The sequence below is a fragment of the Pteropus medius genome, unplaced genomic scaffold (genome assembly GCF_902729225.1).
Source record: "Pteropus medius unplaced genomic scaffold, Ma_sr-lr_union100, whole genome shotgun sequence".
Taxonomy (NCBI): Eukaryota; Metazoa; Chordata; class Mammalia; order Chiroptera; family Pteropodidae; genus Pteropus; species Pteropus medius.
Window position 1 is genome coordinate 1,150,710 of NW_024344436.1, and position 12,043 is coordinate 1,162,752.

The 12,043-nt window shown below is 42.5% G+C and overlaps 1 protein-coding gene across 4 annotated transcripts in view; it reads left to right on the top strand.

Moving 5' to 3' along the window:
• ETS1 (ETS proto-oncogene 1, transcription factor) overlaps window positions 1–11,002 on the top strand; it is a 121,981-nt gene extending 110,979 nt beyond the window's left edge. For all 4 annotated transcript variants that reach the window (XM_039872728.1, XM_039872730.1, XM_039872729.1 and 1 more), the window contains 2 exons: window positions 6,379–6,497; window positions 7,210–11,002. In XM_039872728.1, the coding sequence (XP_039728662.1) occupies window positions 6,379–6,497; window positions 7,210–7,425 (335 nt within the window). In that variant the 3' untranslated portion in view covers window positions 7,426–11,002. The remainder of the gene's footprint in view (window positions 1–6,378; window positions 6,498–7,209) is intronic.
• The last annotated feature ends 1,041 nt before the right edge of the window (window positions 11,003–12,043 follow it).

The following is a 12,043-nucleotide window of genomic DNA, read 5'->3' on the forward strand; positions in this document are numbered from 1 at the left end:
GAATATATTGACTTTACAGTGATTCATTCAACCAAGGCCTTGTTGGCTCATTATAGAATGTACCATACATGGATCATGTTAGAAAGGAGATGAGCTTGGGTCAGGGTAAAGGCAAAGGAAGGGCACAACTCAGAAGAAACAGGAAAAGGTACCTATAGGCACAATGCCAACCTAACCTGTGAAGCAGTCCCTACCCTTCCTTTTCTCTTGAAACTCGAAATCTCTTCCCATTGCTTTGGTTGTCAAACAATCCAGCAGTATGATCTCTTTAATTTTTCATTCTCAGACAGAAGACTTGTGCAGCCTCAGGCTGAGTTTGGCCCACAGGGCAAGAAACTATCAGGATGTTTTTTTTGATTCGTCATTAAGCTTCTTTTCAAAAGGACTTAATGGAAATAGATTTTGGAATTTTTTGTGAACAATAATTTAGAAGGGAATTGATAGAAAGAGGGTGATGCTTAGACCCTGGGGTTACCCACTCTACCGCTAGAGGTGGGAACTCCTACAGTAGTGTGAAAGGAAGATAAACTTTTGAACAGATGGGTCATTTCTGGATTCTAGTGTTCTGTTTTTGCCATCATCGTTTGGCTGTGGGTAGAGACACCTGGGTGGAAGGGAGGGGCCAGTCAATCTCGTTCCTCTGTTTTAGGACCACCTGGCAAATGTGTACTATTAGGGCAGAGTCAGCCCTATTGCAAGGGTGACCAACCATGAGAGTTTCATAGGTTAAAATAAATGTGATGTCCTGCCCACACTGAGGTATTTGATTTGACTTTTAGAGTCAAGCTAAAGAGATTAGCTTCTCAAAGTAGTAAATTAATCCCCAAAGGACAGAAGGTGTGGTCGTTTTTATTTTGGGGAACATGTTGATGAAACATAGCCTGGGAGTCACCCATGCTGTTTGGTCCCAAACATATTTTAAGAGAAAGAAACAGTTTGGGTAGCTTTTAAAACCCTTCACCTTTATTCAGAGGAGGATTGTTTTAGTAATACAGTTCAGTAAATGTTTATTGAGCACCTGTCAGAGAGCAGATACGATACCTGGCACTGAGAAAATAGAAATCAGTACGAATAGTCCAAGCTCGCAAGGAGCTGATAACTGGAGTCGTTTAACAGCAAATAGCTTTTTGGTGGTTGGTGTTAATTGGTGAACATCGCTCTCAGCTTTGGATCCCAGCATTGAAAGAACACAGCCCCTTGGAGCATCGTTCTAGTGATGAGGGATGGACACAGTGAAAACCACCAGGTTGGTCTTGTAAGTAAACCTCAGTGGGAGGCTTCCCGTTAGAGCGACTGCCCTGAGCTGACCTCCATACAGATGGAGGCTGGCTCTTCTATGTGAGCCTCACACTAAGGCACAGACGACTGATGAGAACTTGCAGTTGGAATGAAAAGGAAGAACTGAAGCCCCACCCCGAATTCACTAGCAGTGAGTTCATTGACATAGGCAGGCAACCCCAGAGTCTAGAAAATGAGAGGAAAGATACTGACAAATTGCCAAATGAAAAGGATTATTATCAAGAGCATCTTACTAAAATTTTGTCCTAACCCATTGCTATATATTTATTGAAGTTGCTCACTTCATCAAGATAGATTGGCTGGCCTTCTAGTTACTAGCAAGGAGAAGGGATTTACAACATAACCAAAATGAGTAGGAATTTACTTTGGCTTAAAAAAAAAAAAAATGTAGCCTTGGCTTCGAAGTTCCTTGAGGGTCCCCTCTGGAAGGAATAGGATTTGCTCTGCTGGTCTCGGATCCTCCAGGTAGCCACCTGGTGTTTCTTCTGAGGTTGTTTCAAGTTCTCCAAATCGGGATCGTCAGTGTTGTCCTCAGAATTTTTCTCTTATCCAGAAGCTGAGAAGAACCAAGCAGTCAGAGGAAATCCCCCTACGACAGCCAGGGAGGGAGCTAGGTGGAGGGAGCAGGCTGCAGGGGCGCGGAGGCCCAGGGAGCTGGGTGGGTGTGAGTGCGTGCGGTGCCCTCCCCCTCCATTCCTTTGGAGAGGGACTTCCTTCTAACAGGGACCCCTCTGTTGTTGTAGTTCAGAGCTTTGACTTGAGAAGCATAGTTTCCCAGTGATGCCACTGGATTCCTGACGTGTGACACCCCAGGGCAACATGGTGAAGGCCGCCGTTGACTGCTTTGGGGCCCCCAGACAGGGACACCATTATGAGTCACATTTAGTATGTGAGCTCCCTCTTCCCATGACTGGCACTATTCTTAGCACCATTCTCTGCTCCCTGGGACAGAGGTCACTAGGACCACAGTCTGGTCGGGTGGGTGGATGGGGCTGGGCCCAGGCGTGAGAGGAGGTGCAGAGAGAATAGAGGAAGAGGCCTTACAGTTTTAGGATATGTTGCAGCAAGGGCAAGAGGTGGGGCCCTGCTGCCCTGGGGGTTGGGGCAGACCTGCACTAAGCAGTTCAGAAACATCTTCTAGGAGAGCCTATAACTGGGTGTGCTAGCCTCACTCAGTGTTTTGACAAGTCTGGGGCATAAGAAGTTCCTTGGGCCTAGACTTGGATGTTGCTGGCAGGTTTATGCAGTTAACATACATTCCAGAGCTACCTCCCAGCTGTGGGCTTCCAAGTAGCCCTGAATTCCCCTCTCAGACCTGAAGTGAGAGTGACACATTGTTGTGGAAACAGGCTCCTGCGTTAGACTATCCACTCGTCCAGCCAGGAAAGAAGCCCACCCTGGAACCAGTATTCTTGCTGAGCAGATTCCTTGACCTTCATATTTCTATTGCTTTCCGCAACCCAAGGGCAGTCTAGGAGTCAGCACAAAGGTACTGGAGAGGACTCTTTGGGAGGAATCATAGTGTCCTTTCGTTTGGTACCACACTGTGGGCTTTCTGAAGGGTAAGCAGTGACTTTCAGGAAACCCAGGATGAGAGCGGAGCACTGTGTTCATTAGCTCCAGGTGGGCTCATGGCATTTTTCTCCAAGAATTGAGGGAAGGAGGTTTGAGCTGACATCACCACTATTTTGACTTCCTTATTGTGAAGCTGACCAGAGACGTTCCTTCCCATCCAGTTCCTGTGGGTTCTTAGGCAATTGCTTTTCCACTTTATTCTTTCTCTTCCCTTTGGTGTAAATCAAAGAAATGAGTTTAGAGAGCACCACACTCTAGGACCTCGGCTCCCAGTACTGGAATTTCAGTTTGATGTTCTTTATGAACAAAAGTAAACTCACAATGAGAAAAAATAAAACAAAAAACCTGCACACATGGACTAACTCGACCGCCCCCGTCCCTGCCTCCGACCCCCCATATACGCAGACCTCAGGGTCAAATATACAGAGAAGGGCTGGAGCCGGGCAGATGGAACCTGACTCGGACATTTAAACTTGGGAAATGGCTCTGGCAGGAAAAACAACAGCAATTCTTCTGTCTGAGATCCCTTCCTCTTTGAGCTGGTTCCAGCGACATGAACTGAAGTCCCCTTCTCCACATTATGGCCGCCCAGTCGCAAAGTCAAGAGCCTGTGCTCCTGGGCTCGCCTTTCTGGGACTTGCTGTGTAGAAGCCCGACTTCCTTTCTCTGAGCTTGGCATTACTAGTCCCATAGTCCCTAAAGGATTTTAAGATAAATAGTGTAAGAGTTTTCAGGTAAATAGTGGGAGGGAGAAATAATAAAGTGACATGGGCTAACAGCTACCACAAGGGGACCTGACTAATTGGGCTAGAAATGTCACCTGTGGAGGTGGATGCCGAGAGCACTAGCTGTCAGAGGGTTGGGAGAACCACTGACCGTCCAGTGTCCTGTGGCTGCTGCGAGAGGTGAAGAAGAGAAGATATTTTTTTAAAAGCCAGAGCCTGTTATCCCTTGACTTACTGTGACCAGGCAGGCAGTTCAGATGCCAGCCTCCAGGTTCGTCTTGTGTAGGAACAATGCAGTTCGTATGGAGCTGAAGAATTCGGGGTCAGACTGCCTCAGTTCCAGTCTCGGCCACTCCACTTCTGACATGAATGGGCTTGGCCAAGGCCAGTGGACACAGGTCAAGCAGTGTACTAGTTTTCTTTGCTATAAAATGGTAGGAACAAACACGATTGCAACTAGCAGTTGTGGAGTTATTATGAGGAATGAATGAGATGTGTACAAGCAGCAACACAGTGTCTGGTGCATAGTAGGTGTGTAATCAATCACAGCACTTGTGAGCCTTTTGCTCCACCAGGGGTCTTAAAGCAGCTCCTCTCTCTGTCCTAGGTCTGCAGTCTGTAGACCTGACTCAAAAGAGGACTCACTTATGTAATTTAGGGGTAGTTGATTTTTCTTTCTGTGTCTCCCCTCAGAGGTCCTGTTGGGTGTATAGTCATTTTGCACTTCATCAGGAAACCTGTTATGTCACAAGGAGTCTTGCTTTTCCTTTTCTTTTTTTTTCTCTTCTCTTCTCTCTCTTCTTTTTTCTTTTTGCCACCAGAAATTATATAGCATTTCTTAACAGAGATTTGTTTCCTTACTCCTTCTCCCCTCTGGATGGCTTCTTGATGGGTTCCTCATATAATGTTGTGGTTAGTCCCATGAGCCCTGGCAGAGAGTAGTAGCTAGTGAGTTTAACTCAACTGACAAGAAACCTGCAAATGCGTCTAAATTGTACACCCAGTGGCTTTTTTAACAAGAGGTGGAAACAGAGGAGGATAAGGCTTAACCAGTGTGGAATTCAGGGCTGTTTTTTGAATGTTAATTTGTTTTGTAGACATTCGCTGTATCGTTTTATTCTAGAATATGTTTAGAATATTTCTTACGAAATGGTTTTAAAGAGCTCAAGGCATATTCTTAGAAGGATGAGGTAGCAATGTTTTATTTTTCATATTTAGCTTGAGGTATGCAGAGGAGGAGCCCTGGAAACCACCATTAGGAGGCACTTAGAAAGGAATGCTTCCTTGGCTGTCAGATGACAGTGCACGCCAGTCACTCTTTCCTCATAGGTATCTATCTGTTGAGGTTGCTCCATGCTGTGCTTGAAGTCTGAAGACCTGGATGCTATAGAACCAGAACCACCCCTAACTGTGCCTGGGAGCAAAGTCACATGACTTTCCTGAGCATCTTTTTTCTTACCAATAGGATGGAAACAGTGAGACCACTTGTGCTTCATCTATAAAGAGGAATGGGCAGTAGATTTTAGGAGTAAGCAATATGATGCATGTAAACATGCCTTGTGGATGTATGAGATAGAATAAGAGATTACCCTGACTATAGAGGACATTTCTTTTTTTAGATTGAGAGGGAACCAATAGAAAGCTAGTTTTTCTGTTGAATCTCAGTTTACTTTGAATCAGACAAATTTGAAACTCAGGTTAAGGATTAGAGCCTTACAAAGTCACATTTTCCTGTACCAGTTAGAGTGTCCCAGCTTCCTTCATCTACACGAACTGGATCTTTCCTAGTTCTGCTCTGTCCAGATTGCTTCTGAGATGGTGTTATAAGGCACAGTGCAGACATGTAACAAGTAGGACAGACTGTTGAACCCACTGGCTATACTTGTAAGTCAGATAGGAATCACTGGCAGCGTTGTCATTTCTGTAAAGAAAGTTATCCTAAAAGGAAACTTATGTAGCATATCTTTTAGCATAAACTGATCATCAGAGGATGTCAAGACTTCCAGAACTAAGATCTTGGCAGTGTCGATGGCTAAAGCAAGAGAGTAGTGTGTGTGTGTGTGTGTGTGTGTGTGTGTGTGTGTCAATTAGAATATACTGAACCCGTGAAGAATTTGAGACAGTTCTCTCCTGACCTCTGAAGATTTCCTGGGTGGCAAGTTAATTGCTCACAAAGTGATGATGCTTTCTTTTCTTAGTTTGGGTGCTCGCCTATAAGTGGCCTGGAGGACGGGATGATGGTGGAGAGGAATAGTATGACTCAGCTAATTTCTTGTTACATAAGCCTAGGGTAGCGACCTTCTCACTTAAAAATCAAGGGCCGAAGGCTCCACATAGAGGAGTGCTTTTTACGTTTGACTTCTGACTGGAATTGACAAAGACATGCCTTAGTTAATACTTTTATTACTTCTTAAGGCAAAATGACTTAGTTTTTAAAGGCACAAAAGATTATGCTGCCTTAGAATATCTGAGAGGATAGAGTCAGTGTTTTCTTTCTAGAGTTTGTTTAGCAATGAAAATGGACCGACCGATCCTTAAGCCAATCAAAATAAAGCAATTGATAGATTGTCTTAAGCACTTTTCCTTTTTTTTATTTTGATATGAAATTCTTCATCTGTTCGAGCTCATAGCGCCTCTTCCAACATTTGGACTCGACGTTGCCTTCCTTGTCTCCTGGCTGGATGGACTGAGGAGAGAGAAGGGAATGCTATATTCTAGAATTAGTTGTCCAGAATGCTGAGCGTTTGGTGTAATGATTCATAACGCTTTGTGTTTCCAGGCAGTGGACCGATCCAGTTGTGGCAGTTTCTTCTGGAATTACTCACTGATAAATCCTGTCAGTCTTTTATCAGCTGGACAGGAGATGGCTGGGAATTCAAGCTTTCTGACCCAGATGAGGTAAGAAGGGAGTGACTTCAGAGAACTGTATTAGAGGGAACTCTGGAAAAGGGTTGTGTGGGTCTGGTGATATTTTCTAGGATTAAAACCTCCAGCAAGTTACTTAGCCTATCTGAGCCTTAGTCTCATCATTCGGAAAACAGAGAAAATATCTACAATGCCCAGTTGTTTTCCAACTGATGCGATGCACATAATAGTAGGTACATAGTAGCCCTAAGTAAATATGAGTTGCCTTCTCTGACTTTAGCATTTTCTTGGCCTGATGGCTCTGTGACTCTGAAAGGAACCAGACAATTCAAGAGGCCTTGGAAGATTGGTACAATTTGTTAATTAGTTTATTCTTTCACTCAGCAAATGCTTATGGACTGGTTACTCTGTGCCATGCCTAATTTTAAGAATTAAAAAACTAAAACAATGGACAAAACATACAACATTTCTGTTCTGGCAGGCATGAGAAGATATTGTGCCCCAGAACAGAACAGCTTTCTGCTGGGCAAAGGCAGGTACGATTTTAGCTCAGTTCTCCTCACCCAGCCCTTGAAAATTAGAATTCAGAGGAGATAGGTCAGAAAAATATCTTCTATGTACATGAGTTTCTAATAATCTTACTTGAACATCATGAGTCACTGTGAATGGGTACAGGCATACGAGCATGTAAATTTGGCTTATTTTATAGAATTCTACCTATTTTTTTTTTTTTTTTAAATCTCAGGTGGCCAGGAGATGGGGAAAAAGGAAAAACAAACCTAAGATGAATTATGAGAAACTGAGCCGTGGCCTACGCTACTATTATGACAAAAACATCATCCACAAGACAGCGGGTAAACGCTACGTGTACCGCTTTGTGTGCGACCTGCAGAGCCTCCTGGGATACACGCCCGAGGAACTCCATGCCATGCTGGACGTCAAGCCCGATGCTGATGAGTGATGGACACCAAAGGGCTGGAAAACTCTGCTGAGACATTTCAAAGAACAACCATGTCGGTTGGACTCTTAATTTTTAATTGTTATTCTATTTTTAATTTTCCAGAACTCATTTTTTACATTCAGGGGTGGGAGCTAAGTGAACTGCAGCTATAATCAATTATGTGTGGTTGGAAAAAGGAGAACCAGGGCTGGTGGGGTGGGAGGGACAAGGAATTCTTGAGCATATTTTCAGGAGAGAGAAAAGGGTCTTCTTAGAAGCTTGAAGAATCTGGCTTACAGGAGGAAGAAACAAATGTGTCCAATCATTTTTTAAAATCGTACATGAAAAAAAAATGTGTCTCGAGTTGTGGACCTATTAACAAAATTGAGGCATCAGGAGTCATGAGACTGATGAAAGGCAATTCATTTGCTTCTGTTTTTAGGTCTAGGACGCCAAAAAAGAGGGAGATGGAGTAGAACAATTTGTTTGGGGGTTGCACTAAATCCCAAGGACTATTTACCTTTTACTGTACTTTTAAAACAAAGATGGACTTCAGTGGGGAGGGGCCAAAACTCTTTTTGTGTTAAAATTTATTTTATTAAATTTTGTGCCAGTATTTTTTTTTTTTTCTTAAAAATCGTCTTAAGCTCTAAGGTGGTCTCAGTATTGCGGTATCATACAAGTTTGTGTTTATTTGCTGGCTGAGGATTCTGTCACAGTGAAAGAAAACTGTTTATATAGACCCCACTGGAAATGCAAAGTGCTGTCACTGAGATCAGGGATCCCAAATTCATGCAGCTTACATGTGAAGGAAAAAATACTGACTTGGGTACAAGGGAACTATGCATGTGAATTTCATCTATAATTTAAAAAAGTTATCATCACACCCCTTTACTTATTTGTCATTAGTTAATTTTTGGGGTCTTGACTTAATGTTGAGCTAAGAAGCATTAAGTCTTTGAACTGAATGTATTTTGCAGCCCTGGTTTGGACCACAGTAAATGTAGGAGCACTGTTAAAGCCATGGAAAGGAGCTTGAAGGAGAAAAATCGACTTGGTTCTTTATTGGTTCTGTACCTGTAACATATGACTTGGAATAAAAGCTGTGTGCATGGGCATTACCCCTCAGGTCTTAAGAAATAAGTCCTGAATGCATGTCGTTCCTAACTAACACTCTACACTTTCTCCTTTGTGTCTTATTTTCCAAGCATCCCACATTTATTGTCCCCCACCCCCATGATTCAGTAGAGAAATGTACAGCTTTCTGATTGGTGAATGCAAGGGTGCAGACATGACATGAGTCGAAGAGTGTCTGATAAAGCCATTAGACTCACTGGTTTTAGGAGAGATGGAAATTAAGGGAGCATATGCATTAAATGGGGCTTGACTGTCTTTGGGAGGAGAAATGAAAGGCTTTCCTTTGAAGGACTTAGGCTAGTTGAGTGGGATGTCAGGTAAGACTGCATGCAAAGTGAATAAGGCAGTCGCTTTTGTACTTGGGTCTGTTATCATGGCCGCAGGGTAAGAGAAGGTTAATAATTGCAGAAGAGAGGAATGACTTGAAGGCAAAGGAAAAAGAAGAGAAGGAGCTTGATTGAAGAAAATAAGGAAGGCCATGAGATTTGAATATATTTTCAGTTCCCTCATCATGTAACTACAAGCTTAATTGACTGAGGCAGTTGTGAAGGATAATCTGAAAATTGGGTTTTTGGTCGGGGGACCAACATTTAACTAGTGAAGAAAAGTTTCTAATTCAATCAGAATCCCCCCACTATGTAGATGCCCAATTCAAAAAGGATGTCAACAATGGGACAGCTTTATAGACTTCAGAAAGAGAGGCAAAGGCGTTTAGGATGGGCTTCTCAGGGCTCGCCTTTCTTGGGCTCTAGTTGAGAAACTGGAAGTACTAACAACCTTCTAGCATATCTTCAAGAAAGTGGATTGTTCACTCCTAGGTCTTCTTGCAGACCCTACTTATCAGGAACTTAGCTCTGTGATTTATGAGTTTCCTCATACTGATACATTGGAGAGTCCACTTGGAAAGCAAAGGCAGAATTAGCCCAGTTGTATATTTTGATCTTCTTCCAAATGCAGGTGCCTTAATGAAGCTCTTGAAATATTTTAAGAGCTGCTCAGGGAGTGTTAGGCGGAACTGTTGGACTCCATTCTTTTTTCTTAGATTTTGTGATCTTTGTTGGGCACTGGCAAAGGGGTGTGTGTGTGTGTGTGTGTGTGTGTGTGTGTGTGTGTGTGTGTGTGTGTGTGTGTGTGTGTGTGCAGACAAGCAAAACTGCAGTTAAGATAATACCTGGGTTATCTAGGTAAGTCTTTCCACATTTCAGTAATGGGCGAGAGTAGAACCAAGGCTGGGTATCGGTCATGGCTTGCTGTTTGCAACCGGGCAAAAAATCACTTTCTCAACTCTTATCCATCTTTCCTATCACATTTATGCTGAAAACTCCCCTTGTGTGAGTGTGTCTTAACTCAGATAAGCAGATAAGGTATAAGAAAGTGCCTCCTCATGCTCCTCAGCCCGCTTGTTCACTCAGATGCCTTTCTCTATAGGTCCACCATTTTCAGTATTTATAGATAGTTTATTAGCTAAGACAGCTTTGTTGATCTGGCCAGATGCTTTTTCTCCTTCTGTCCAAAGGCCAGAGACCATCCCAGGAAGAGTGGTGGGTGGTTTATACACTGGAAATGCAGCAGAATTGTTGCATTTATGCTTTTTAAAAACACATGTCAGCTTCAGAGGAAGGATGGGCCAGTCTGGTTTAGCTGGGGGAAAACCTTATTTTCCTGGAGATGCCTTAACCCACATTGGTTTTGGCTGTAGGGTTCAGTCACTTTTGTTCCCTTCTCCATCTGGTGGGGGGTAGGGTGGACTTCCCTGCAGCGGAGCCCTGGTTTTGTGGTGATGGGGATTGGAGGTAGCATCCCAAGATCAGATGTGCTTTTCCTCACTTTGGAGATGAACACTCTGGGTTTTAGAGCATTAACCTGCCTAATCTTCGTGGTGAAAATTACGCCTTCATTCTTCTAGTCATGCTGTGCATGCTGCTTTCTCTGTTGGGGTCTATATAAATGTGTTGATCTCTTAACTACATTCCAAAGAAATTTCAAGGAACCAGAAATATATGTATACATATACATATATAAAATATATATATTAAAATGAAATTATCTCTATCAGGAATACTGCCTCAGTTATTGAACCTTTTTTAAGAATACTTTTTTTTTAAGCTGAGAAATATAAGGGTAAAACAGATGTTATATTGTGTTTGACTATTTTCCAACTTGTATTTTCATATAATTTATATTTTTTAAAAAGCTGAAAATTTAAAAGCAAGATGAAAAAAAGGAAAAGCAGGTGCTTTTTAAAAATCAGAACTGAGGTAGCTTAGAGATGTAGCGATGTAAGTGTCTATGTGTTTTTTTTAAATGCAAAAAAAATTTCTTATGGGGGAGTTATTGTTTGTTTATTTTAGTAGCTGATGCTGGCACATCATTTTGCTGGAGAGTTTTTTATATACTGTAGCCTGATTTCATATTGTATTTTAAACTGTGTGAGATTAAAAACAAAAAAATTCATTCATAACGATGTGGGTTTGGCTTGATTCTTTCCTGTCTGATTCATGTATGAAAGCAGGACAAATTAACCAACCAGAGACAAGCACGAGAAGGGTTGTAACTCTGTCTTGCTGATCTCACTAGCTCTGGACACTTTCAGATATAGAGATTTCCCAATAAAGTGAGAACTATAGAAGGAATATAGGGAAATATGATCGCACATCCCAGTTATTGAATGTATAGTGTCATCCCTTGTGGAATTCCTTGGCTTTATCACACCTCATTTTCTTCATGTCTGAAGGACTAAAAGCCACGTGAAAATTTTTTTAATGACTTAACAGATAAACATCTGATTTCAACTTGGTAAAGTTCCTGATCTTAGCACAGAAAGTCAGACATCTTTTCTGATGCTCTGGACAGGAACAGTATTCTTGTTTCTTCTTCTGATATTAATTTTCTCTGTGCCAATTTGGACCCGTCACATCCATCTCCTTGACCCCTATTCTCTCACTGGGACTAGAAGTTGCAACTGATAATATCTGTCAGAACCCCTCAGAAACCCATGTCATAAATAAAATCATATTTATAAATGCTCTGAGGAGGAGAGCTTAGGAACCCATCCTGCATGGTGCTTTTCTCTTGTTGTTGAAACTGTAGAAAGTGGATGTTTTTAATTAACACCAGCATTTGCAACATGAATCCCAAGTCACAGCTGGAAAGAGAATTTTTGCTGAATTGTTCACAAAGAGAGCTCTGTTTTTGGAAAATCTGTTTCTTCGGGCCTAAAGCTTGAGGTTTGCTGAGTGCATGTTAAGCACTGACTGTGTGGTCTAGCGGTCAGGGAGCCCAGCTGGCCACAAGGAGGGCTCTGGGTCCATCCCAGTCAAGCTACCACTGCTTAGGGACTTGGGGAGGATGGCTTGAGGTCCTTGTGTTTTTTAGTCTTCAGCTACGAACCTGGGCAAAGCCACAACTCCTGAGCCAACCTAAGGCCACATCTGAGCTATTTTCCCCCTGAATAAACATACATAGAGAATAGGTTTCTGCCTCAGTCAAGGATTTGGATAAA